The sequence below is a fragment of the Chenopodium album genome, chromosome 16, assembly GCF_948465745.1.
Source record: "Chenopodium album chromosome 16, dcCheAlbu1.1, whole genome shotgun sequence".
In the NCBI taxonomy this organism is placed as follows: Eukaryota; Viridiplantae; Streptophyta; class Magnoliopsida; order Caryophyllales; family Amaranthaceae; genus Chenopodium; species Chenopodium album.
In genome coordinates, this window is record NC_137849.1 from 51,284,401 (window position 1) to 51,311,902 (window position 27,502).

Sequence of the window (27,502 nt, forward strand, 5' to 3'; positions counted from 1 at the left end):
TTGAGCATAATTCATTTTTAGCCATGGCTAAAATTGAGGTACATAAGATAGGCCATGGATATGTTTTTTTTTTTTTTTTTTTTTTTTTTTTCCTTCTAGTTTTTATCTTATTAAAAGGTAGAGTACTTGTATATTGTACGGAGAATGAGATTTGTATATTTTATGAATACTGCTCCCTCCGTTTTTAAATATTTGCTCCATTTTTCCATACGCGGAGTTTTAGGAGGAATTGTATAAAGTAATACCCCCTCCGTCCCTTTTTTACCTTCCTATTTGTAAAATTACACAGGAATTAAGGAACTTGGGATAAAACAAAGAACAATAAAACAAAGTACAATGGAAATTACAAGACATTAATTGATGTTTTTGAGTAAAACAAAGATAGAATAATATTTAATACTGCATATGTCATCAATCCTTTGAAAAGAAAAAGGACCACTAATATTTTTTGGTGGAAAAAAAAGGACCAATCATATTCATTTAAATTGATGCACATGGATTCTGAAAATAAGAGTGAGAATTAGAAAATAAGAGTGAGAAAATAAAGAAAGCATTAATTACAAAATAGAAAAATAGGGATAATTTGGGATATTTGGTAAAAATTTACTTACCAAAAAAGGAAAGTATGAATGTAATTTTAAAATACCCAAAAAAGAAAGCAAGAATGTAAAAAAGGGACGGAGGGAGTAAAATATAAAGGTAATGGTGTTAGTGGAAGGTAAAGCAGGGGAGAGATAATCTAAAAGTAATAAAATTGAGTCTCATTAGTTGAGAGGAAATGAATTAAATATTATAAAAGCTTTTTAAAAAAGGAAATGAAGCAAGTATTTAAAAACGGCCGCAAAAGGAAAGCGGAGTAAGTATTTAAAAATGGAGGGAGTACATAAGAAGTACTTGTCTTTAAAAATTTTGGTAAATTTTTTCTTATTTTCCACTCTCAAAAAGAGACATACTATATGTACATTGTAATAGTTTTTAAAAAAAAATGTACGCTGTAATATGTTGCACATAAAATAAAATATTTTTTTTTTTTTCCCCTTTTCTGAAGGGAAAACAAAACATGCATTTTATTACAATTAATAAAATTTCCTCAAAGCAAAGACTCTTTGTGAAAAGAGCTACACAATACAAATACAAATGTACTTGGAAGTTGGAACTAGTAAAGATCCATTTTGTATTTATTGAAGAATGATGCAAAAAAAGTTTTTGGTAAGAAGAAAGGCATAAAGGAGGGAGAATGCATGAATTTAGAAAATACGTGGGGATATGAGGAATTACGCCCAAAAGACACTAGTAGTTCTCAACTTTAATGTATGGGCAATAATTTTGATTGATCCATGAATTTATAAAAGATTATCAAATTTCAATGACTGCCACTAATTTGGCAATCGAATTTATCAACGTGAATGGTAATGGTACTCATCAAGGAGCTAGCTAGGCTTACACATTGGTTAGTGCCTTAGCGGTTGTTCCCACTTGCCAATCACTAAATGTAGATTTATTATAAAAATTATTTAAGAAAAAAAAAAAAAAACTAAATCATATTTTTTCACTTTTCGTATCTCTTTTCTCCTTAAACACATTTACTCTATACTTATTATTTTTCAAGTAATAAAAAATTTATTGAAATCAACTTCTCAAATCTCAATCCAATACGGTTAATACGACACATTAATACATCTCCTTATCATACGGAGCATTGTATTATTCATTAACGACGTACATCCAAAGTACGTATATAGTACTTAGAAAATGAACACGAAGTAGCACTTTTATCATGATAATTGATATAGACATGTCAATCACGTTACTTCAATCAAGGCCCAAGGATCATCAAAGAAAAAAAAGGCTCCAAGGCCCTAAAAACCTAGAATAAACAAACACATCATTTTATTTTGGTCCAAATCCACAATCAACAAAAGAAGATGAGAGGAAGTGAGACATAAAATCATTAGAATGTGAGAGTAAAGATTTTTAATTTTAGAACACAAAAAAAGTCATACTCGTATTCGCTAGAAAATTGACCAATACTAAATTAGTCTATTCAATTGTAATTGCAGGAAGACTAATTTGATCGGCGGCTAATTCACATCTACCCAGAAATTCTTTGGAAATTTATTCCCTTTTCTTCAAATTAAACCCCATTGACGCTTTTGTCAACTTTACGCCTAACTTCTTGACACAAAAAAAAAAAAAAAAACACGCCCCCATTTTCAGTTTCTTCTACTATTAATCACTGTTAACTTAGCTCATTAACACCCATTTTCAAGTATTTTGAGCTGTTTTTTTTCAGTTTTTTTGGGGTTGAAATTTCCCAAATGATGAAGAATCGAGGTAGTGGTAAAATCTCTACAAAATGGATTCCATTTTTTTGCATCTCTTTCTTCTTCATTGGAATGCTCTTTACTAACAGGTTTGATTTCTGCTCTTTTTCGTTTCTGGGTGTTTGTATTTAATTTGATTTGATCTTGTAAAAGTTATTAGCTTTTGCTAAATTTGAGTTGTGTTAGCTGATAAGATGCGAATTTGATTCAAATTTTTTGATAAATAAAGGTTGTGGGAACCACCAGAATCTGATAATAAGCTGATTTCAAGCCATCAACGGAATGAAGAGCTCAAAGTGATTTGTGAAGATTGTGGGACGAAAAAGGTATGAAAATTTTCAGATTTTATTCCCACTTTTTAAAATTTTTGGGGAAAAGAAATTCAGCTTTGGAAATGGAAATCTGGGAAAAAAAATGAGCTTTTGATTTGATGCAGAAACCCAGAGAAGATACAGATGTAATGGATGAAGTACAAAAAACCCATGATTCAATCAAGTGAGTATAATTATATGGTTTTTTATGAAGCTAATTGCCTAATTCTGGTTAGTTTTGAATAGATTTTAACAAGCTTTGCAATTGTGTTGATAATTGGGAGAATGCTTAGGTCTTTGGACAAGTCAATTTCAATGCTTCAAATGGAATTGGCTGCTTCAAGAAGTTCTAATGAGCTAATTCACCCTAGAGAGTCTGTAGGGGTCACAACTCAAAATGGGAAACCTAAGAAAAAGGCTTTTGTTGTAATTGGGGTTAATACTGCTTTTAGTAGTAGGAGGCGCCGTGATTCGGTGAGGGAGACTTGGATGCCTCAAGGTATTGGGTTTATTTCATTGCTGTGTTTGCATTGAACTTAATTGTGTGCATTATACTCACCGCGGTTGTTTTGTCTTCAGGAGAAAAATTGCGAAAGTTGGAAAAAGATAAAGGGATTGTTATACGATTTATGATTGGTCACAGGTTTGTTGATTATTGCTTCATAATGATTCCTTATTCCTTCATCTCATGCTCAATTTATTTGATTTGAAAGGATTTTGCTCATTTTACTGAAAAATAACATTTATTGTTGAAAATGAGGATATCATTTTTTGGTTTCATGTGATTTTTGCATTTAAAGATTGGGGAGTTATTATGTAAATATATGTGGGTGTGGTCCATGTGGAGCCTCATCTTATGTGTAGTGTGTGTAATTTGTAATCTGAAGTCTACTATATATGAGTTGGTTAACGCTCGGTGTACAAGTAGAATGGATACCTGTCTACAGTCTACACATTGACAAAAGATAACAGATTGTCTTATGCAGCTATGCATGTAAACAGGCCATCAACTCTATAATATTGCCATTGTTTGAATCTCTTATTTTGTCCAAAGTTCCTGTTGATCATTGGAGATCACGAAGTCAAGCTTTAACTAAATCCACTACTAGTTTATAGTTTATACGGAGTAATGTAAAAAAAAAAATGCCATTTTTCTATGCCTCTATTGCTGATCTCAATTAGGGTAGTTTCTTTTGTTTTGGTGGGGTGGGGGTGAGTTTCAGATGTACGTACCTTCATCATATATTTGCGCTGATGCTCTATTAGCCTTACCCCTATAATTGCAAAGAGGTCACTTCCGTTAGTCTACTGATTTATTAGTGTAATGCTCAGAATTCTGGTGATATGTTTTTCAAAATAATTTAATGTAAATTGCTTGGTGTAGTTTGATTGCAATCAGAATATAAGTTTTTATGCAATAACTAGGGACTAAGGGTGACAAAGATTCATTAAAAATTTAGAATCGTTGGTATTCAGGGGAGTTGTACATTTAAACATTTGAGTTCCTAAAGGGTTTAAACTTGAAAAGCCTACAAATAAAGTATGTTTGATATACACACTTAATACTACGTATATAGAAACATTTATGCAACTGGCATGGAGCTTGTTGTGATTTGCCTGGTTTAGAAAATTGAACTAGGATTTTATTGCCTGCAGTGGTCCAGAAAAGGACATTGACTATGGTGGTGAACTCATCTATATTCTAACAATTTAGAAATATTTTCATATGACTGGTAGAAGATAGTTTTGTTGTGATTGTGAAATGTGCACTGACTAAAATATGCATTCTTGAAATAGTGCTACATCAAACAGCATATTAGATCGAGCTATTGATTCAGAGGAGGCTCAACATAATGACTTTCTTAGGCTGGTAATATCATAATCCCCGATTTTATATGACTGTACTGCTTAACTTTGTGGTCATTGTGAGAATCTTATCCCAAAATAATTTCAGGAGCATATTGAAGGATATCATGAATTGTCTGCAAAAACAAAGATATTCTTTACCACAGCAGTTGCGATGTGGGATGCTGATTTTTATGTCAAGGTGGATGACGATGTCCACTTAAATTTAGGTACATCTATAAAACTATCCTACAGAGTCTTACTCATTTCAGGCCATTTCTGATATTCTGCATCTGGCACATGTTGTCCTTCACCACCATGATTTCCACTTTCTCTGCCTGTTTTTTTTCTTAATTATCTTTGTTTTAAAATTGCAGGAGTTTTTGCATCAACTCTTGCTCATTATCGATCAAAACCAAGAGTGTATATTGGTTGTATGAAATCTGGTCCCGTTCTCGCTGAAAAGTAAGACTCCAGGACCTCAGTATATTGGTCATCCATTTGTTTTTATTTGTTGTTTGGGAGTACTCGACTACTCGTGCCATGATTTTTTATGCCCCACTCATACATGTACTTTGTTTCATAGGAATGTTAAATACCATGAGCCAGAATTCTGGAAATTCGGGGAAGAAGGAAACAAGTATTTTCGCCATGCAACTGGACAGATCTATGCCATCTCCAAGGATTTGGCAACATATATTTCAATTAATCAGTGAGTTATATTCTTCTTTTATCCTAACGTGTTTCTTTTATATTGAATGCATTTTTTAACCTCGTTATGCTTCTCATCTCATTTGGGTTGAATACATATTCACAATTTACTTAAGGCTATAGGATTTATTATTACATGAGTTATATGTTTGCTAAGCATTTTCCAAACTCAATATACTGGTGCAGTAATGAAATTTGACATTTACAGCTAAAATGTTGAACATTCTAGGGTATACCTATGAGGTCATGTGACACATTTTTCTTAGTAATGCTTTGCTCAATAATCGTCATTAAATGGTACTTTTATGTTGCAATAACAGGCCTATACTGCACAAATTTGCAAATGAAGATGTGTCCCTTGGTTCATGGTTTATTGGTCTTGATGTGGAGCATATTGATGAGCGTAGCATGTGCTGTGGAACTCCCCCAGGTATTTTCATTGTCATTTTTTGTTGCAATCATAGGCTACATGGAAATGTGTTGGAACACAATAATAAGGATCAGACCTAAGTGAATTATGTATGCTTTGGTTGAAATATCTGAACTCTTGACATGATCACTTGGAGACACTTTATCAAGTAATATTTGAATCTGATGATTGGATGGCAACATGAAGTTTCTATCTAAGGTTTTAATCATCCAAACATTTAATTTCCTTGCCATATTCTCTATCACTTTGGTTGGACTCTGATCTGAAGTCCCAAATCAAGACATCCAAATGAGATGCCTTTAGGACTGAAGCTGCAAAGCTTAAACTGCCAACAATGTCCTATTGTTGAAACCCATTGTAGCCCACTTGTGAGTGTTCTACATTGGAGAAAGAGGAGAGATGGTTCCACTTTATAAGGTAGAGGAGTAACTCCTACTATTGCCAATTGGTTTTAGTATGGAAGCTTCTAAGCCTAGTTTGTGGATCAAACTCTCCTCCTCCTTGTTCGGGTCGCCCAGGCTCATTTCATATTGTCTCGAAATTTAATACCTATCAAAGCCTGCCTGCTCTCACTCCCTTTTTTTATTTTTTTGGCTTTACAGACTGTGAATGGAAGGCACAAGCAGGTAATGTCTGTGTAGCATCATTTGATTGGAGCTGCAGTGGAATTTGCCAATCAGTAGAGAAGATGAAATTTGTCCATGAAAAATGCGGTGAAGGAGATGAAGGGATTTGGGGTGTCTCATTGTAATGAAAACTACTACTTAATTTCAAGCAAGGGCCAAGATTACCATTCTGGAGTTTTGAGATATGGATAGAATAGTATGTGTTACCAGAGTGGCAGAGACGAGTTAGATTTGGGCATGAAGCTTGAACAAGGATTTGGCTCACCTTGTACAATGGATGGATAACAGATTTCTGGAAGACCTACACCTTGTCTATCTAGGGTGTTGAATGTGCACGAATATGTGCAACACGTAATTGCTGACATGTAATTGTTTCCTCGAGTGTAAAACAGTTTTGGTTATCTGTATAGGCAGGGGCATGCTTTAGGCATTGCTATATTTAGCATGTTGTTTCTCTTTTAAAGCGCCCCGTATAGGCAAACTACATGTCTGTTTACTTGATATTCTTAGCTGCATTGTAATTGCATTTATTGATGATGAAATTTTCTAATCTAATGGTTTGGTAGTTTACTATGTCAGTCTTGCTTCACTATTTAAGAGAGTGAAATTTCTTACCGTACATTCAACTACACTTCTTTATGAATTAGTGGTTGAGAATGTGATCTCTACCCTTCAAATCTATGGATTGAGCAATAGTATCCATTAAAGATCTCATTTCAAAATACTATTCATAACTCATTACTACTAAACTATAATAAGATTTCACATGATTATATTTGTTACCCGTGTTACTTATAGTAGTCATAATAATAATACGTAGTACCCGTATAAGATGCCATATCAAAGGCTCCATGCTTGCTCACTTTTTCTGACCAGAATTTGGAATTTTGCCAAAATAACCCGACCGAAAAGGGTTACAGGGAAATCTCAGTTATATCGCGAAATTATTAGATTAGATCAGACCCGACCAAAACAGACGAACACGATTCACATCAGACCTTAGAGGCGTGAAGTCTGATGACAACGCAAAGCGAGCCCAGCCTAATATGCGCTCATACAAGAAGGGAAGGAACAAACACAAAAAGTGGGAACTGACAACGGAAAAGAAGAAACTGAAAACCCATACCAAAATCAATCAAAACCATCTTATGCATTGAGTTCTCTTCCTTTTTCTCTTTCTCTATCAATTGCTTGAATTTGTTGATCAATATTTACAGCATTTGATCGATCAAAAGAGGGGTTTTAGCTTCAATGGAGAACAGTGAGATGTTTGGCTCATCGACGGTGCAACACACTTGGCACGACTTTCTAGACCGGATGCGTCAACCTTCCGCCGCTGAATTTGTCAAAGCCATTAAAAGGTTTGATTTTTAATACTTTTTGTTGGGGATTGTTTCCCAGTTTCTTAAATTTACTGAATTTGTTGTTTAATATTCTGCAATTGCAATGTTTCAAGGGTTTTTAATCCCTAGAATTGAGACTTTTGTTACAAAATTAACTGTTTGTTATTATGAGATGTGTTTTTCTAGCTGCATTTGCTAACCCCTTTTATTGTTTAATCTTAGAAATTAAGAAATAATACTGATTTGTGTGGATTTTCAGGGTTTTTCCTTCAATTAATTTATTGATGAGTGAATTTAATGATATATCAAGACATGAACTGTCAGTTAATTTGATGAATTGAAAATTTTAAGTAATACGTTTGACTGTTTTTTTTAGTTAATTAGTTCAAATGTCTTAACTATAATTTTATCTAAAATTGGTATTATGTGAAATTTTTAGGTAATTAGATGCTGTTAGATGATGTGATAGTGGAACATATTAGCTTCTTGAACACTCACTCTTGCAATTGTTGCCATTACCTGTCATTGTGAATCTCATGAAGTTGTAAGATATTGAGTATGTGTTTTCATGTAATGCATATTTGATTTTTCTGCTTAGAAAGGCTTTTATGATTATCAATCATGATTGAGCTTTTCATGGGAGTACTTTGTTGGCCTTTTGTAGTTTGGTGCATAATTTAATGAAAAATTTTAAGGGGCCCTTGAATTCTGGATTTAGTTATAAAGCTACAAAAATCTATATCAGTTATCTACATCAAACAAGTGATAATTATAAAATACGACAACCTTATGATATCTGGAAAGGTTTTGAGTTTTCAGAATTGGTGGGTTTGGACCCCCCTTTGAAGCATTTTGGTTTTGAGAAATTGACTAATTATACATTATCTTACTATCATTTCCAACTATCAACTAATATGATGTTCTTCCAGACTTGTTCTGTCATGCCTAAATCACAGTATTGGTTGAGTTTGCATTTTGATCTGTCAACAAGGGTTTCCTTGTTTGTAATTAGTTGTCTTTGAATGTTAAACTTTAAGTGGTGCATCTGCTTGTGGCAGTTTCATTGTCTCCTTCTCGAACAATTCTCCAGATCCAGAAAAGGATAGTGCTGCGGTACAGCAATTCTTTGCCAAAATGGAAGCTGCCTTCCGGGCTCATCCACTTTGGAATGGTTGTTCAGAAGAGGAGCTTGAAAGTGCTGGTGAAGTGAGTTAACTTGCTTCTTTGCTGTAGGCGCTCTTTCTCCCCTACACGCAATCTTGATTCAATGATGGGTACATTGCATTTTACCTGCCCAATTTTCACTTGCAGGGACTGGAGAAATATGTCATGACAAAATTATTTCCTCGTGTTTTTGCTTCATTTCCTGACGATGTAAAGATTGATGAGCAGCTTACTGAAAAGATTGCTTTAGTTCAACAATTCATCCGGCCAGAAAATTTGGATATCAAGCCACCCTTTCAAAATGAGTCATCATGGCTGGTTAGTATAAAAAGTTGATACTTATTATTTTTTTAATATTATTGTATCTGTTACAGCTTGAACTGCATCTTTGGAATAGAATGACTTGTAGTTTTTACTAGTGTGTTAAATTTCAGCTCTCCTCATTTAGAGTTGCATCAAATTTGACTGTATCTCATTGCAGTTAAAATTAAAAACTCCTTCCATCTCACTCTTCCTATCTACAAAGCTAACTTATGAAATTCCCATATCTGACTAAATTTTGGATTTTATGCATCGCAAATTGAAAAAAAAATGCTTGCTCTCAATGATTACATATCTTATCTAGGATAATTATGGTATATTGAGCCAAAATTTTAAAAATAACCTACGACCAAAAGTGTCGTCATTAAGTAAGACAACTAGAGAGGGATTATTATTCTTTTAGTTTTCGAGGTATTTAAGCTGTCTCAGGTCATAAGTTTATAAATGAGGCATCCAAATACTTATTGATATGGCAGAATGGACAATCACGCATCCAACAAAGTACAGTCTCAAAATCAGGAATAAGAAAAGTTTTGCTAGAATGGAAACATCACTCCATCTATTGTTTACAAGTTTACTGCAATTTTGGACTTCTGGACTATTTACAAAATACTCTCTTGAGTGTTTGCACTTTTGAAAAATATGCCAGTTTTCAGTTATTGTAATTTCAAAAAAATCTTGAGGTTTTTGTTTCCATATTACTTTTCCATCACTTTCTTGGGGTTTTTTTTTTCGCCATTTGTGGTCATAGTATCAATTTCTTCATGAAATGCATATAAGTAGAACAGGAAATTATTGAAATTGCATGAGAATATTAAGTAAAATGAATGAAATCTAAATCATATAGTATTATAGAACATATTTTTTTTTGCTTTGAAACGGTACTAAATTGAATGCAGCTACCATCTTGAGACACAGGGAGTATTTCTCAAGCTTTATGCGCTATCTTAATGTTGGCAGCTTGCACAAAAGGAGCTGCAAAAGATTAATATGTACAAGGCACCTAGGGAAAAGCTTGCCTGTATTCTTAACTGTTGCAAAGTCATAACTAATTTGTTGCACAATGCTGCTGTCACTGCAAATGAGGATACCCCTGGAGCTGATGAATTTCTTCCAGTTCTTATTTATGTCACTATAAAGGTCAGTACTGCATTATTGCAAGTAATATCTGCTTCCGCCTCCTTGCATGTGCTGGTGTGACTTTGCATGTCTAGTTTCTTTATTTGTATGTCAAAAAAGAAAAACCACTTTTGATTCTACTATGCTTTCAATTGTGTTACATTCACTTGCAATGAAATCAGAAGTTCTTAATTTGGTTCGAAAACAAAGTTTACCTTTAATAGGTTTATTTTATAACAACGGGAAGGCAAACTCTTTACAACACCATTCAATTTTGTGATTATTGCGTTTTCTTTACTTCTATGCTTGAAGCATTCACCTAAAAATCTAGGGTGCTGCATCCTTATAACTTTCGTTGGTCCAATACAAACTTACGCAATCTTACATGGCATTTATGTAGGCAAATCCTCCCCAGCTGCATTTGAATTTGCAATATATACAGCGTTATAGGCGTGAGTCTCGATTAGTTTCAGAAACAGCTTACTACTTCACAAACATCCTTTCAGCTGTATCCTTCATCTCAAACATTGATGCGCAAGCTCTTTCAATGGATAAAAATGAATTTGAAAGGAATATGGACTCTGCTCAAGCACTTCTATCTGGGCTGACGTCTGATTTTCAGACTACAACGAATACTGTCGACAATACTTCCAGCTCAAAACCCCCCATGGAAGAATTTCAGCAAACTTTTTCTTCTAATAGTGACTCCACAAAACAATCACCAACACCCTTGGATTCTTCTGCTTCAAAATCTAGCCACCTGGAGGATCCACCTAGTAAGGATCAATCACCAATGACAAAAAATATGTCCATCTCTGATCTTGAGGAGAAAGGTGCAACTATGATTTTGAAAAAAGATCAAAGTATTGACAATGTTTTTCAGGAGTTCCCATATGTATTTGCTAGTGTTGGGGATCTAACGTTGCGTGATGTTGAAGATTTACTTAATAATTATAAACAGCTTGTATTCAAGTATGTTTGCCTTGCCAAGGGAAAGGGCGTTGCACCATCACTGTCAACCTCTTCATTTTCACAAGCACTGGATCAGAGCCTTGTAGAAACTGTGAAAGGATCTGAGCCCAGTAAAGAAATTGAAACAGGTCCTGGGAAAGAAATAGAAACTGATGAACATCAAGCTAGAAAACCTGATAGCGCTGATGAAAGCTCACACTCAGACATGGTAATTTCTGAATCCAAGTCACCACATGAGGATGCTGATGCTTCTCCGCAGGAAGAAGAAAGAAATGAAGATTTGGTTTCACCTAAAGAAGATTCGACAAGGAGCAACAAAAGGATTCTGCTGCACCACTAACCAAAGAACCACAAAATGATGTACAATGATAATTCTTTGATATACTTGCAAAATGTTGTCAGATGTACATTAAGACCATCTTCTCCTGAAACTACTTTGCACGAATGGTAAGTTATAGTTTAATTGTTCTAAATCTCTCCTATGACTATCATTATTGAATTTTGTTTAGGTCTGAGAGACTGATAGTATGTAAGGTACCATGAAATTCGTAACTATACCTTAGGTTATGCCAGAAGCTAATTGTTCAAGACCACATTGAACTCCTAGCAATCGCTTAACTCCTAGCAACATAACCTTCAGAACATTATACAATAGCTTGTAAGCTCATACATGCATGAGTTGGTGCCCAAAGAGAAATTTAGATTCCAAAACTAACACAATTTTTTATTTTTTTTTAAATCTGGGTCGTGGTTACAAGGTCACATCTTCATTTATCAGCATGTCTATGGGCAAAATCATTATTAGGTACACCGTGAGTATTGTACACGAGGTGCTCAATCTTGCACCAAAGATAGCTAAACTTTTATCTTTTGATACAGAGTAAAATTTTCACCATATACAGTGTTGTATTTAATTAAGGCAGCATATATAAGAACAAGTAAAGAAAATCATACACTTTTCTCATCTCTCCTACATGAGAAAAGTGTATGAGTGTGAGAAGGAGAAGACAATAAATTTAAAAATTGAATAATTGAAAAGAGATTCAATCATTAAGCCTAAGATAAATTATCTTAAAAACAAATTCAATTCACAAACATTATAGATAACAATAATGTTAAGAGACAAAGAGAAAGAGGACAAATGATGTTCGATTGCATAAGCTGTCCATATTCAATCTACAGGAGCTTTCCTTGATCGTCTTCTAACAAGCTTTGTTTCATTCGTTTGTCTCATTACTTCATTATTCTTATTTTATTCTTTCAATTATCCTTTTTTTTTTTGTTTGCCACTTTACTTTTGGTTGCTGCCTTGGTGTACTATTGTAACAGAATACATCGCAATACTTCAATTTTTTTGAGCTTCATTACATATTTTTATGCTTAATTAGCATATGCGTGCGCCGTTATAGTCGACTAAGCAAACGCTAAACAATAGCTAGCTGTATGAATGTAATGAACATCCAAATGTTTTGTTTGGGCCAATGATCTTAATTAACAGCTATGTAGAATGTGGTTTTAAATAAACAAAAAGTCGACTAATAAATAGTGTTAAAAGTTATGTTTTATTTTAGAGGTGATCATGAACTGGTCAAAGCTAGTGTATGTCAAACTTAACTTTAGGCCACGAGATGTATAGGCAAATGGTCTACTGATCAAGCCTAATTGATTTCTTGAAGGCTACAAGGATTGCATATATAAAATTTGCGAGTTCTTAGAAGGTTTAGACTCTAAACGTACATAATTCATTTCCTTAAAAATAAAGGTTGTAGACTTGAATACATAAAATTAACTTTAGAAAAAGATAATTAAAAGGTAGAAGTATGTAGCTAGGAGCATCATATGTTGACATACTACGAAAAAAGCATGTCACATTATCCCTCGAGACACATAAATACATAACAATGGTTGATCATATAATATAATATTCAAACTCATGCAATTAATTGGTAGTTTATTTAATTTACTATAATTTATACCTTATGGTTGTTATTTATTACAATTAACCCTACAAATATGCGTTATTAGAATGAAATGGTATAAATAAATCTAACCTAATGTAGTAGGGGATGCCCTAGGGTGACAAAAGAGGCCGACAAACACAGCATTACTGTTTGATACTCAATACTTAACCATTGACAGTATCTTAACAACTAATTATCACTTTACTTTGCATTTAATCACTCCATCTGTGTTTCTCAGGTGGAATCTAATGTTGTTGAATCATCCCATTATCCCTACATTCATTGTTTTTTTTTTTTTTTTAATTCAATTCATCATGCTATCTTAGCTAATTGTATGGTCTAACCTAGCTCAAGTTAGCGGGCAAGACATATGTAGGGTAAAGTGAAAGCTAATGTATATGATTATTTCTATTTTCAGAGTGCCCCTATTATAATGAGGTAGATATCCACATCTTAAGGTTGAAAGTTATAATCTGATCCTTAACACTATGAGAAGTTTGGCATGATTATAAATTAAAAAATAGCATGGTATAACAACAATTATAGTAGTATAAAAAAGATGGAAATAATAATCAACTTGAATTGGTATATAGATCTAGATTCTTCAAGCCAATAAATGTAAATAAGCTAGAAATTGGAGAACAACATGTCAACATGCATATAAATTACGTCAAAGTTTAAACCCCAATAAACATGTAATTAATTAAAGTAAGTGATGAGCAGTTGTAATTAATTGTTGGTCTTAGAAAAATGAAGCAATAATAAAATAAGAAATAAACAAGAAGAAAGGAGGAATGAGCCATGTGAAGAAGGTCGGGGAAGATGTGAACATATCTGAAATCAAAACATCAAATAACACCGGCGTACTTTTGCATGTGCATTGTTCCACCAACCATGGCCTTTACATTTCGCAACCACTAAAACTTACTACAATACAATGCAACCAACTCTCTTTTTTAGTTTGTTTCCTACTTTTTTTCCAAACTCGTTTACTTTATATAATCTATAGTTTCCAATTTATGAACGTAACATGAATTTCGTACGTAGCTACCTTAGTGAAATATTGATTATATCTTAAAGAAACGGCAATTCAATGATACTGTATATGTTGAATTAAGACTCTGTGCTCTTGCTAGTTTGTACAAGCCAATAAACACGAGATGTGGTTTACACACTGGTGTGTGGAGATCAAATTGATTTTATGTCTTAGCCTTCTATATGCGTACACATTACACATGCATGTTGATATACTGTAGAAGTATAGACTATATAGGTACAATACTATGAGTTTAATTGTAGTAAATGTCTCATAGAAGAATTCAAATATTCAATTGGTATTCTATGAAAGCATTTAGTAATATTGTCTTACAATGATGTATAGACCACAATTCTATTACATATTGTCTCAAAATATTTGACTGGATTTCAAATATAGCAAGCTAAAAATTATAATGTTTCCATATTACAACTCATCATGCTGAGATCATGCATGCTTTGGTAGAGATTGTCACTAAGATGTTAATTAATAAAAACTACATTGGTTAAATATTTTTTCATATAAAAATAGTGAAATAATTGCGTATAATAAGTCAATTTTTGTTTTCAAAAAAATAGTATACGGTATGATTGAGACAGAATTAATAAAGTTTAAATCGAATATATGATGCATCCTATATCATTACTCATGCATCATTCATTAGATTCATCGCTAACAAAGTAACAAGCTATTATAGATTAACTATTTAACTATTAAGGGATTGGATGTACTCCTTAAATTACCTTTTTCCCTAATACAAAAGCTATATCCATCAAACTACACTCTATGTACAAATTAAAGTAAGATTATATAAATTGACCTAACAACTAATTCACAAAAGATAAGACAAAGCAATGGACTTCTTAAGAGAGACTTACTAATACTGATAATCATTATCCTAAACCAATCAATTGGACGCACTTATTTGTTGTTGTTTAGATACAAACACATACTTTATTAAATTTGATTTGGTCCATATCATTGCTCATGAATCATTCAAGGCATAAGTTAAACCCCTTATTTACTCTTGAACATTTTCATGACTTACATCATTTTCAGCAAGCTCAGTCACTAAACATATATATTCACCAAAAACAAGAAATAAATTTGAAATAAACGTGTAATTTGCTCCATTCAGTCAACAATCAAGGCAAATATATATATCATTATCGTAGACTAACTAAAGTCGAAAAGGGTAGGTATTCACCTACTTTACGAAATTTTATCACGTTATTTATTGATTACTCGTATGTATGAATAGGCAACCAAGATTAGTGAGAAATGGCAAGACTTGCTAAAATTGACATATGATCAAACCTTTTTTTTCTCTCTTCTTCCCTTGATTTTCTCTCATACGTAATAGCCATCTACCGTTTTTATTATTTAATATTTATGTTACACTGTTTTAAGAGATAGACACAACATCTTTTACGAGTAATATATATTATTGTACTAAATTCAACTTCTACATTCAAATTAAGTCGCCTTTTTTCAATTAACGAGTGTAGTTTTATATGCTTGATGATAAGGGTGAAAAAAGTGTCAAAAAAAAAAAAGATAAGGGTGAAAATATACACCCTCCATAGTCTATAACATTTGATAACATAACAGGAAAAAACAATTGTCACAAGGGCTAAACTTCATTCAAAGGTATGTAGCTAAGCATATCATCACAAATTATTCAATAAAGATTTAAGAGCGATAATCTATGTTTAACTCGCGTGTCAATCATTGTTAAAACAATAACAATAATGATTTTCGATGTTTACTATTACAAGAATAATAATTATCCTTAAAAATATACTACGTAAATATAAATCAACATAAATTTTATTTAGATTTTTCTCATTTTAATTGCTTCAGTGCATAAAAAAACATCAAATATAATATATGTAATAAAAAGAAACGAAGATAGTAGTCCATAATTTTATTTTATATTGTTTTACCAATAAGCAATTCATAGTGAAACATATGCGTAATAAGATCGGAGTTTGGTGTTACATAATGACAGATGCCCCATAAAATAAGACACACAAAATTTAACGCTATGATTAAAACTTCTCATAAGGTGGGCTTGGCATTCCATTACAAATTCCCAAAAACTTTGAATTTTAAAAATTTTGATCTAATTTTGATGGCATATAATTTAGCATAATAGTAGTAGTAGGCCAGTACATTAAATTATTTGTGATGGCATCATGCTGCAGGCCATGCGTACGTTCCCTGCAACAAAGAGAGCAGAGCAGTAAAAAAACACTACAAGTACATTATTAAAGTACCAGTTAAAAATTGAATCTTTTTTCCAAGTATATGTAAAACAAATTTTACCTTTGCTGTTACACCATTTAATTGTTTATTTCAAGCATTAATGACAGTGTTAAAATTTGATTGCTTCATGTCATGTTAATCTCCAGAAAAAAGAATTTTTAGGGAGATGCTACATTTTTACCATTTGCTTATTGCCACAAGTATTTGGCAGTCAGGCAAATTAATGCAGTCTCCAACGTCATGGTCCCTTACTTTCAATTTTTTACTTTTACCGTGTCTGTTTAATTAGATCATGGATTAATTCTGTTTTTAATTTTCTTTTATTATATCATGGATTATGGGCCTTCATGGCTACTCTTTCATCATTTTGGATAATTAGTAAATTGGTGTCAGTGTCCAAAACATTCAAAAAATAAAATTTAGTAAAACATATATCACAAAAATAAAAATAAAAAAGTTACTCCTACTTTATAACATCAATAATTATTAGTCAGACAATCTTATAATCATTAATGTTTTAAGAGGAACACGTTGAGATTTATCATTCAACAGACTTAAAATAGCTTATTGTTATATGTAGTAGAAACTAAAAACTAGTCGAGTCATTTTTTATTTATTTATTTTTTTAATAAATTTGTGAAAAAGATGTAAAAGGCCAAATGGGACACATATTAAACAAGGAGGCAATCGACTAATCGTTATTCATGAATTAAAAAAAAAAAAAAAATGGTTGATTATGATTTGAAAAATGAACGCGGTCAGAGGGTCAGCCCAATTAATTAACAGCAATGTAACAGTGGCCGTTAGAGATTAGCGAGATTGACTAATTCATTGTATTATTAAATGGGTTACCTTGTCTCCCCTTATCAGCTGGCCCCCACTTTTCCATTCACTGTTTCACATCTAATTCGCTCACCTTTACACCCTTTTTCTTCAAATCCCACCATTTTCACAATCTCTCTCTACCCTCTTTTTTTTTCTTTCATTCTTCCTCTCTTATTCAAAGATTAGATTAGAGAAACAACAAATTTTGACAAAAAACCTCATCAATATATTCATATAAATTGGTTTTTCCAATTTGTTTGATAACATTCAAAAAAAAAAAAAAAAAAAATCAAGCATAATGAGAAACAAATACAACCAACACCAACAACTTCAACAAGAACATGAACAACAACATCACCATCAAAGGAGCAAATTCTTGCCAATGTTATGCTCTTCATCAACCAAACAAGTCATTAAGCTTTCGCACCGTCGTACCGCCTCCACCTCTTCCTCCTCGTCCTCCACTGTTTCTGATGAACCTTTGTCTCCTAGAGTTGGGTGCATGGGCCAAGTGAAGAGGAACAACAAAGTGGTTGGATTTCCAAATATGAGTTTTGTTAGTGGTTTTAGTACTAGTAATACTAGTAGTCCTAGTAACAACATGAAAAGTGATCAGATCAGCAGCAACTACAGCAGCAGCAATAGTATTGTCAAGTATCATAACCTTATAAGATTCTTCTCTACTAAAAGCCTCACTAGCAGCCCAAAAACCGCCATCGCCGCTGCTGCCGTGCCTAGGAAAGGGAAGATCGTTGCAGGAAGAAGTACTATAAATAGTAATAATAGTAGTAATAATAGTATTAGGAGTAGAGGAACAAGGTTAAATGCTAGAAGTGTAAAAGATGATCATGGTATTATAATACCTAGATCCAAGAATGTAGGGAATTGTGGTAATAATCATAGTAATAATGAAAATGATAAGGGTTGTTTGGTAAATTTGGTAGAGTTGGATCCGCCATTGCCAGTAGTGAAGCAGAAGCAGCAGCAGGAGAATAATAATGGCGAAAATGCGAGTTTGTGGAAGAGAAGATCAGGTGGAGCTCCATTGAAGGGTTTACAGCTTCAAGTTTCTCAACAGAGTTGTACTTTATTACTTCAGTCAACTACTGTATGACTTATGAGAGAAACAAAAATTTGGATTGATATAAAGTTGTAAATGCAATAGTTGGTTGATTTTTTCCCCTTTAATTTGAATAGGTTTTGCTCTTATGCAATATATAGTTTACCGAAAGTACTGATTCAAGTTTTTTTTAGTAATGCAGTGCTCTTTAATATGTACTCCCTCCGTCCCTTTATTACATGCCTGTATTCCTTTTTGGGGTGACCAAAATTAAGTGCCCATTTCCATTTATAGGTTGTACTTTTTGCCAATATTATTCTTGTTTTGATGATTTGTCATTATTTTTCTCTTTTTTTTTTGTACTTTACATCAATTCCCAATACTTTTTCTCTCCTAATTCTCAACCACCTTTTCCTTTTTCTCTATTTCTCTCTAACCCCACATGCACATTTATACTATCAATTTTTAATTTTAAGGAATCTTTAACTTTTTTAATTCCCGTGCAAAATGAGAAATAGGCATGTAATAAAAGGACGGAGGGAGTACCATTTATTTTTCAAACATGTCATCAATTATTATGTACTAGTAATGCAGATCTGCAAATCTGTTGGGAAATAAATTGCACAGGGTAATTTTTCCGTATAGCGAATGTCAGTTGATAGGAACATAATCAATGGGGAAAATGACTGATCTGAGACAGTTTAATCGAGTGATGATATAATCTAAACTGGAAAAAAAAAAATGGAACTTGGGCAAACAGATTATATTGAATCTGAAAGCACTGCAACAGATGGATTATCAGCAAAATACAATTTTACATACATTATTCGAACCTATATTACATGGGTCAGTAGTAAAACAACTAAGCTCGATCTCTAAGTTCCTACTAGTTGAACTTTAATTGAACATTTACATTAGCTAGGAGGGGGGGCAATGAAGAGAAGCCATCAGCCTTGCTCCTTATAAGGAGTCCAGATCAGCTTGGAAACATCCACATCCAAACCACCACGTCCAGCAGCTTTTAAATGACGATCCAAAACCTTCGGATCTGCACATATAACATGTTGCCCTTTGCGATATTGGATCAGCTCCAGACTCTGGAGAGTAGATAAAATATCCTCTGCTTTGATGGCTGTCGTGTCACTGAGCTCCTGCAGAACAAGAAACCAAATATTCGTCACAATTGAGCAGGAAAACAAAAGTGCAAAAGTTTTAGCCAAAATCACTAAAATAGGTTATCGCTAAAATAGGTACAGGGATCCTAAGAAGTTTCAAGTCTACAAAACAATGAGATAAAAAAAGGTTTTCATTCTACAAACCTTAATAGATATGTTTCCCTTGTGCTTCTTCAAGATATCCAGAAGAACACGTGTCCAGTATCCCCTGTAGCTCAACAGCCCCAGATCTGAGAGTGGCCTTTCAGGTGTGCCCACTTTACCTTCTTTCTTAGAAAGTTCATAAGCTGTTGCATCCACAGCTGATGTTAGCAAAAAAGTGTAAAATGGCTATGCATAAATTAGCAAAATGCCAAGTATAGATTCCCTATTGTGAATAAGACCGTAACAGCCCTTCCTGCACTGCAACTTTAGAAGCAATGAACCGGATATGGCTAAAAGAGCAAAAATTACTAGAGAAATTGATAAGGGCAGAGGCTTACAAAATGCAATAAGGAATTTGCCGTAGCCTTTCCTCTGGTAAGGAGGAAGAGTAAGAATACAAGCCAAATTATAGGATTCCTCTGAGTGTTTTTCCTACATAGTTAGCAAGTGAAGCCAAAGATTAGAGGGTCTCAAAAGAAGCTTCCTAACAGTTACAAATAAAATAGCAAAGCATTACCTTTGAAAAATAGCCAACCATGTGACAACCTCGATCATCACATTCACAGAGAACATAAAATAGAAAAAGGTCGACATCATAATAAAGCGTCTTGTGATCAAGAAATAACTTTGCCAAATAACAAAGATTCTGCCCATAAACCTTGTTTTTCTTGCCATCAATCTGTATAAAGCATCGAAAATGATGTGAAAATCAGAACACAAGTTGTGTAGAAAGAATTAAGATACTAAAATCTCACTTAACCAAAGTTCTTAATCTCTTCAATTCCACTCTCCCTTACCCAAGAGAAGGAAACCAAAACAGGGAGAGAAGGAGAGACTACAGAGGGGAGGGGAAGAGAGAGAGACCTCAAACATTGACAAAGTTCCACTCCGGTAAATCTCATCGCCAGGGGGGTGCTTAAGATCACATTTTCTCTGCAATCAGAAATATATTATCAGACATTTAGAGCACAAGATTGATATTGCCAGAAAAAAAAGGTCGGATCAAAAAACATTAGGGAATGGCATTTTAGGGGATTTTAACATTAATATTTTCACATGTATCTCAGATTAAAACAGCAGCAAATTAGATACTGAATTAGTCCATGAATGAAAATGATTATAAACAAATATGAGTAAATTGGAATCAAAAAAAAAAAAAAATTGCAGAACCAAACCGATCATGAATTCAGAAACTAAGGACTGACCAGTCAGTCATCAAACACATTCGACCTTGAATATCATGGTGACCATGACTTAAAGTGATATCCAGGTGACCATGACCTAAACTAACTTTGCCATGAACGTATGGTCTTATATGATAAATTAGAAAGACTTCCAAGCCAAGCACAAACCATGATAACTGATATCCAGGTAACATCCCCACTGTTGGTACTTGTAAGTAATTTGCAGAAGATGGGAAACACGTAATAAAAGAAAATTTCAACAATTCAGCAAATAACAAAAGAAAGCACAGATCAGAAGTTACCAAATGTACAATCATAATATATTAAATAAATTCCCAATGAGCTTCCAACCAATCATAAGAATAAACCCTTAAAATCGTTATACATTAACAAAAGAAACATCAGACCAGCTCAACGTTTAAGTATACTTCCACCATTTTAGTAATTTTGCAACAATTGGACTTTTGCACTATTCATCACTCTTGCTTGACCACATATTATTATTATTCGTATGTTAAGAAAAATATGTCTTGTAGGGTCTTGCTATATTCGTCTCGTATTATACTTTCATAATATCAACTTTTATATAATTACAGATATTTAACATACAAAATGTGCTTTGGGATGCGTAATTTCATCCTTGTTACAATATTACTCGAACAGAGGAGGTATATGATTATATTGCCAATGACCTGGGTTTTTTTGGTTGGATGGGAACAAAAGGAAAAGAGCAAGCAAAACACAGACACACAATCTATCCTCCAAAAAACCAGAACTATGTTGTTGTATACCTTCGTTTATCTTTCCATACAGCCATACCCGTGTAAGGTCATGGGTATAAATGCAAAATTCTTCAAAATTATTAAACACCATATCGAAGGCTGACTCTTCTATTTAAATCAAAGTAAAACAAACAAACCAATTCCAATCCTGCAATCACTTCTCTAGTGACATAAAAACCGAAAGTGAGTAGGAAAAAGCTTACCATGTGCCTCTGCAATTGTTCTTTATGCTTCATGAAATTGAGGCAGAATTCACAAAAGTACAGCTTCACGCAATCATTGTACTCCGGTGGAAAGGGAGAGAAGTACCAAGTCTCAATCTCATATCTACCAAGTTCAATAGTTGCTATATTTTTTACTTTTGTAAATTCCTCATGCTCACGTAAACTTGCCGCATCAAGCTCCTCATGACCCTGAACATTAAGTATTGAAAGCCTCATAAGCACAACCTACCTTGAGCAGAAAATATTTAAACCCAGGCATGAGAGCTGACATCTAAATCACTAGGAAAAAAATTCTTATTATGGCAAACAATTCATCCTAAACTCCACTGACCAATGGTGGAGATCAAAAAAAAAAATTCTGAATACATGTCACCATAACTAATGATACTACTCACTGCTCAAGATTTTATATGCTGAGCTGGTAAAATTCAATTCCTCCAAACAATTCTAACACTCACTGGCTAGTATCAAGTACAGACCTACACAGGACAGGCCATCAAAGCACAGTATTTACATGTAAATTTAAGTCCGGTCTCTACAACAACTTCATAACGTTGTTAAGTTTTAGGTTATCCCATAAACATAGTGAGATAAATCACACACTATATAAAGTTATAAACTACATAGTAAGATAAATCGCATACTATATAAACTAAACCCAATAGATATATCGATTCCTTAATGTTGACAAGCACGAAGATGAAAAGTCTGAAGGATATTGCATGCAGCATCACATAGTATGTAAAATGTAATACACGTGAGGGGGCCTTGACGTAACTATGTGGTTCTAAAAGAAAATAGGAGGAAACCAAAAGAACAATTTGTATGGGATAGCTATAATGATACAAGAAAACTGGCAAGTACAATGTAGATTTTAATCATAAAGTCCAACTAACAAGTTGCTAAGACAAGCAACAACTAATTTTGATGAACGGAAATAGCAATACAATAATTTTATCAGCATATATATATAGGAAGGGACCCGTCTGTAATGTTTTCAAACAAATTTAAGTGGCAGATAATTTAAACTTTGAACACAGACACCCATGTTCAGGACTAAAAGGCCCAATTTGATTACTAAGGGTTGACCACGACTGTGGTAACAAGCACAGCCACCAAACGTCAGTTCAGATTGAAACACAGTACCCTTGTGGTTCTCCATGGCCACCAATTTGACAGAAAACTCACCCAAAAGGCCAAATCCACAATTGACAGTATGGAACAGCCCTCAAAACACCTCCTACTGATCCAAGAACATCCCAAAGCCAATAAATCCTACTAAGTCTAGCCATTAAAGTGAGATATAACTCGGCACAAACTGATAAAGCCTCGGTTGCAACCAAATAAAATAGTTCCCCCACCCCACCCCAAGTAAAACCCAACTTGATAGAGAACCTCCCAAATTAGTAAATCTAATATATAGCGTGACACATTTATATGCTTTTCCTAACATACAATCTTAAGATTTAAAGGAACTTCACATTTCATTCAAGATTCAAGGCAATGGTAAGTTTAACAGATATACAAACGTCATAACAAAATAGAAAATAATGAGGAAAATATAAGCAAACCAAGTTCACCTATCACTACTCCCTCTAGGTTGCCTATTTTTACATAGACATAAGATATCAATATATCATTGCTACAGAGAGCACAAAGTTTGCACATCAAAGCAGCAGTATTTGCAGAAATATGGACATGAAAAGAGTTAGAACAATGTTGCTGCACTTCAGTCATGTTCATATCCTCACTAAGTTCAACTTCTCTATCGTAATCATATGTGAACAAGTCAATCCTACTAACCATAGATAACATATAGGGAGTCATCTTCAAGCAGATACAGTAATCAAACATACCTCCACATGGATCTCATCAATTTTACGTTTCTGATGGCGAGTCATCTTCAAGCTTGTAACCTAGGAGAAACCCTTTGTTAGAAAATCCCCTCAACATGGTAAAAGGGGAGGGTAGGCAATAGATTCCAAGCCAAAATATATTACATGTGATAAAAAGAACATTTTAGAGAAAGAGGAACAATAAAAGGGGAAAAAACCAAGGAGGAGAAAGGACAAGAATAGCAGGTATATAGATAAAGAAAATTCAGTGGAAAAACAAGGGGGCTTGCCAGGAAATAATCAGCTAAAGATGATATAACCCTTCATAGGACTAAAGAACATTAAGCAGAGATAGAGCTTATGCAGTGCTTAAGAAGCTTTAGGTAAGCAAAATTCATCATTCTATTACAGCAATAATACATAAAAGCGGTATCCAAATAGACTTACCTTATCTTCTACCTTCTCATCAACAACAGCCTCCACTGAATCAAGATCAAGTTGATCAAGCTTAACCCACTCATCAAGCCTCCTATTAACTGATAAGAATGACAAAAGACCATGCTATTAGCAACCTTCATCAAAGGTAGACAGTATGATAATCGTGATGAAATGATCTCTGAAAGCAGTCCATTTCAAGCACATTCCATGTATTCTTGTTCCACAATATATTAACAACACACTACCCAACCACCACTCCACCCACCAAATCCTAAAAGGAAGTGCAAACTAGGTGCTGCTTGGTAAGAAGTGACATAATCAGGGATCAGCTTATTTTCTTAGTGCTTCGCACTCTTTATACAGTCCCTAACCACATTCCCCAGCCAACCCATCCAATGAATTCCAACTCCTCCCCCTTGCTCACAACACCAACACAAAGCCAATTACACATCTAAGATAGCTTTGATGTCTCCTTCATTAAGCCAGGTTTACTAGTCAATAGATTTTTAGCCACAAACAGGGCAGTTTACTTGCTTACTTATGAACCCCTGTTCAAGAAGAGCAGCCACTCAGCACTCTTTTTGAGTTTTCAGTTACCTAGCGTAAATAGGATTTGTGGAGACGAGCTAGTTAGCCTTTTTATAAAAATTGCGACGTTCTAATAATTCCCAAAACCACTAGCTCCAATTCCCCTTGTCCGGTCATTCCATAAGCCACTGAACACCCAAAAGCGCCTAGCCACAGTTCATAATCAGGCCCCCCACAACCTGATGCCAACATACTCATCCCCTTCATCAACAAAAGCAAAGGCCTTGATCCCTCAGAGTCTCTCACACCAAAAACAACACAACCTCAACTCCTCTCAGTTTCTCACAACAAAAACAATCACCTTAAATGTCTCCAAGACAAAACTACCATGCAACCCTCCTCCCCTCCACCTGCCCCAAACTACAAACATACAGTCATGTCGGTCAAAACTTGCCTACTAACCAAATCAAGGGAAGAGAAACAAATTCATGTCATTTGGTTTTAAGTTTGAACTTTAGGTCAAATTTATCCTCCAGTTTGCTACCAATGAACTTCAATTTCCATTCTTTGCCAATGTAAGCAAGGGAATAAGTCAGCGGCAGATATGAGGGTTGAGGTGGGTGGCAAATGACTGAGGATGGGTGAGAGGGGAAAAGAGGATATGGAAACAATAGTGAAGAATGAAATATGATTGAAAATAGAGAGTAAGGACAGACTTTTCATTTCTTTCACTTTCAATTAGGAAAAAAAAAAAAAAAAAAAAAACAAGAAAACAAGACTCCGTACTTTTACATAATACAAAACAACCAAAATCCCTCTCTTAAATTCTTTCCCTTTTTAATGTTTCCATTAAGCTATCCAAAAAGGTTGTTAGCTGTGTTTATATCCAAGCGTTATAAATATAGATCCGGTCCATGGAAGGTTTATAAATGCTTCTCTGTTTGTAAATAACATATTTACCATTTCAAGATGTCATAAAGATTTGACACTTTTTCTAGGACATACACATAATTATGATTCGTGATTTAAATGATTGGATTCCATGCCTATTTAAGTCTAGTTGCGTATACCTATCGATGAAGAGTAGAAACATGACATCTATTTCCTGGTGAAAGGAGTATGTGATTATCATCTGCTTCTGTAGTTTGAACATATTCATTTTTTTTTCTTTTTTCTTTTTTTTTTTTGGGCAAATACTATGAGCAATTACAATGCATGATCGTATTTTCATTACAAACAGGCATACTAGCTTCTTTCTATACAGGAGTTAAAAACAATAGCAAAATAATTAAGAGAATAATCCATATAAGTCACATTAATCAATTTCAACTCAGCAGTCCAATACATGGTTTCATTCAAATTCGCATTCGCGATGCTAGTCTTCGATATTCTTAAGCTAAACAACGAATCAACAATAAATTAGCTGCTTCGTATAAAAAATTGTATACTCAAATAACTACAAGATTCAGCACCAACCCAAACAAACCTCAATTGTCATGAAAATTTAACACTCAAAGAACAATCAACTATCATCGAACACTAATTTCAACCACAATCAACAAATTAACGCCCAAAAATTAAATTAAAATAAGAATTCAAAAGCAAATGAGAGAGAAATCATACATTCAGTATAATGAACATAGTACTCGTAATCGTTAGGACCACCGGAAGACACTTTCCGGCGCTCAATGACCTTGATAGGATGATATTTGGAGTCGCGCCAACGGCACATGACGCGAGTGCCGACCTCCAAAGGAAGCACTCCAACCTTCCTTCTCTTCAAACATTCGTTTTCCGGTGGACTTCCGACGTCTTCGTTAGCCGCCGGAGAAAGCACCGGTCGAACATCGGCGGTGGATTGCTGATTATCGTCGACATCGTCGTGAATTAGGGTTTTGCCGCCTTGTGCATTTGAGGGTGGATCTAAGGACCCCATTTTCTTTTTCCTCTTTCAGTCAAGGCTCAATAAACGGTTTATCGCTCTAAATTTTGTCTAGATAGTTATTTTAATTGATTTTTTTTTTTTTCAATCGTGGGATTTAGGCCCTGTTTTCTTCACCTTATTTTTGCTTAACCGAAATTGTTTTATTGAAACAAAATTATTTTTACTGAAGTGAAATTATTTTTACCGATTTTCTATTATAATTCTTCTTTAACAAAACTAAATTTTATTGAACTGAACTTACTTTTACTGAACTAAAATTATTTTCACTGAACTTATTTTTACTGAACTGAAATTATGTTTACTTAATATTATTTTTTTAAGGTGAAGTGAACAGGGCCTTACATAGTTTATTACGGAGTATTTATACTTTTAAATCTCTTGCACTGTAAGGCCTTCTTCACTTCACCTTAAAAAATAATATTAAGTAAAAATAAGTTTAATTTAGTAAAATTAATTTCACTTCAGTAAAAATAAGTTCAGTTCAGTAAAATTAATTTCAGTTTAGTAAAAATAATTTATGTTAGGTAAAAATAAGTTCAGTTCAGTAAAATCCAGTTCTCTTAAAGAAGAATTATAATAGAAAATCAGTAAAAATAATTTCAGTTCAGCAAAAATAATTTCAGTTCAGTAAAATTAATTTAAGTTCAGTAAAAATAATTTAAGTTCAGCAAATATAATTTTGTTTCAGTAAAAATAATTTCAGTTCAGCAAAAATAAGGTGAAGTGAACAGGGCCTAATTATAAAAATTACTCCTTGTAAAAATAAATTTTTTAAATATATGGGTCAAATTGGAATAGAAACCTCACATTGGGGTTTTTTCGGGAACGTAAAACTGATGTAGAATTTCATAATTTGGTTTTATTTGAATGCAAATTCAAGTATAAACTTGCGGACTATGCACACCCTAAAATACTGCGTAATGATTATGGA

The 27,502-nt window shown here is 33.7% G+C and overlaps 3 protein-coding genes across 4 annotated transcripts; 2 read left to right on the plus strand and 1 right to left on the minus strand.

Moving 5' to 3' along the window:
• The first annotated feature begins 1,976 nt into the window (after positions 1-1,976).
• On the plus strand, positions 1,977-6,792 carry LOC145586962 (beta-1,3-galactosyltransferase 7-like). 2 transcript variants are annotated; one of them, XM_081643953.1, is made up of 11 exons: positions 1,977-2,413; positions 2,554-2,650; positions 2,761-2,819; positions 2,920-3,134; positions 3,215-3,278; positions 4,433-4,505; positions 4,590-4,710; positions 4,858-4,945; positions 5,067-5,192; positions 5,512-5,621; positions 6,224-6,792. In XM_081643953.1, exons 1-11 carry the CDS (start codon positions 2,319-2,321, stop codon positions 6,370-6,372), a joined length of 1,197 nt encoding a protein of 398 aa, XP_081500079.1. In that variant the 5' UTR covers positions 1,977-2,318; the 3' UTR covers positions 6,373-6,792. The 2 variants fall into 2 exon arrangements, with proteins under 2 accessions (XP_081500079.1, XP_081500080.1); XM_081643954.1 differs by having other exon boundaries at positions 1,980-2,413; positions 2,929-3,134.
• Positions 6,793-7,183: 391 nt separating this feature from the next.
• Positions 7,184-11,735, plus strand: LOC145585899 (vacuolar protein sorting-associated protein 9A-like). The gene is made up of 5 exons (XM_081642607.1): positions 7,184-7,608; positions 8,649-8,796; positions 8,902-9,072; positions 10,036-10,215; positions 10,595-11,735. Exons 1-5 carry the CDS (start codon positions 7,499-7,501, stop codon positions 11,504-11,506), a joined length of 1,521 nt encoding a protein of 506 aa, XP_081498733.1. The 5' UTR covers positions 7,184-7,498; the 3' UTR covers positions 11,507-11,735.
• A 7,354-nt stretch (positions 11,736-19,089) lies between these two features.
• On the minus strand, positions 19,090-26,587 carry LOC145585900 (histone acetyltransferase of the MYST family 1-like). Its single transcript, XM_081642608.1, has 9 exons — positions 26,250-26,587; positions 24,108-24,196; positions 23,682-23,741; positions 21,805-22,014; positions 20,500-20,568; positions 20,153-20,314; positions 19,974-20,067; positions 19,636-19,778; positions 19,090-19,467 (listed from the first exon to the last, which is right to left on the minus strand). Exons 1-9 carry the CDS (start codon positions 26,560-26,562, stop codon positions 19,264-19,266), a joined length of 1,344 nt encoding a protein of 447 aa, XP_081498734.1. The 5' UTR covers positions 26,563-26,587; the 3' UTR covers positions 19,090-19,263.
• Positions 26,588-27,502: the final 915 nt, after the last annotated feature.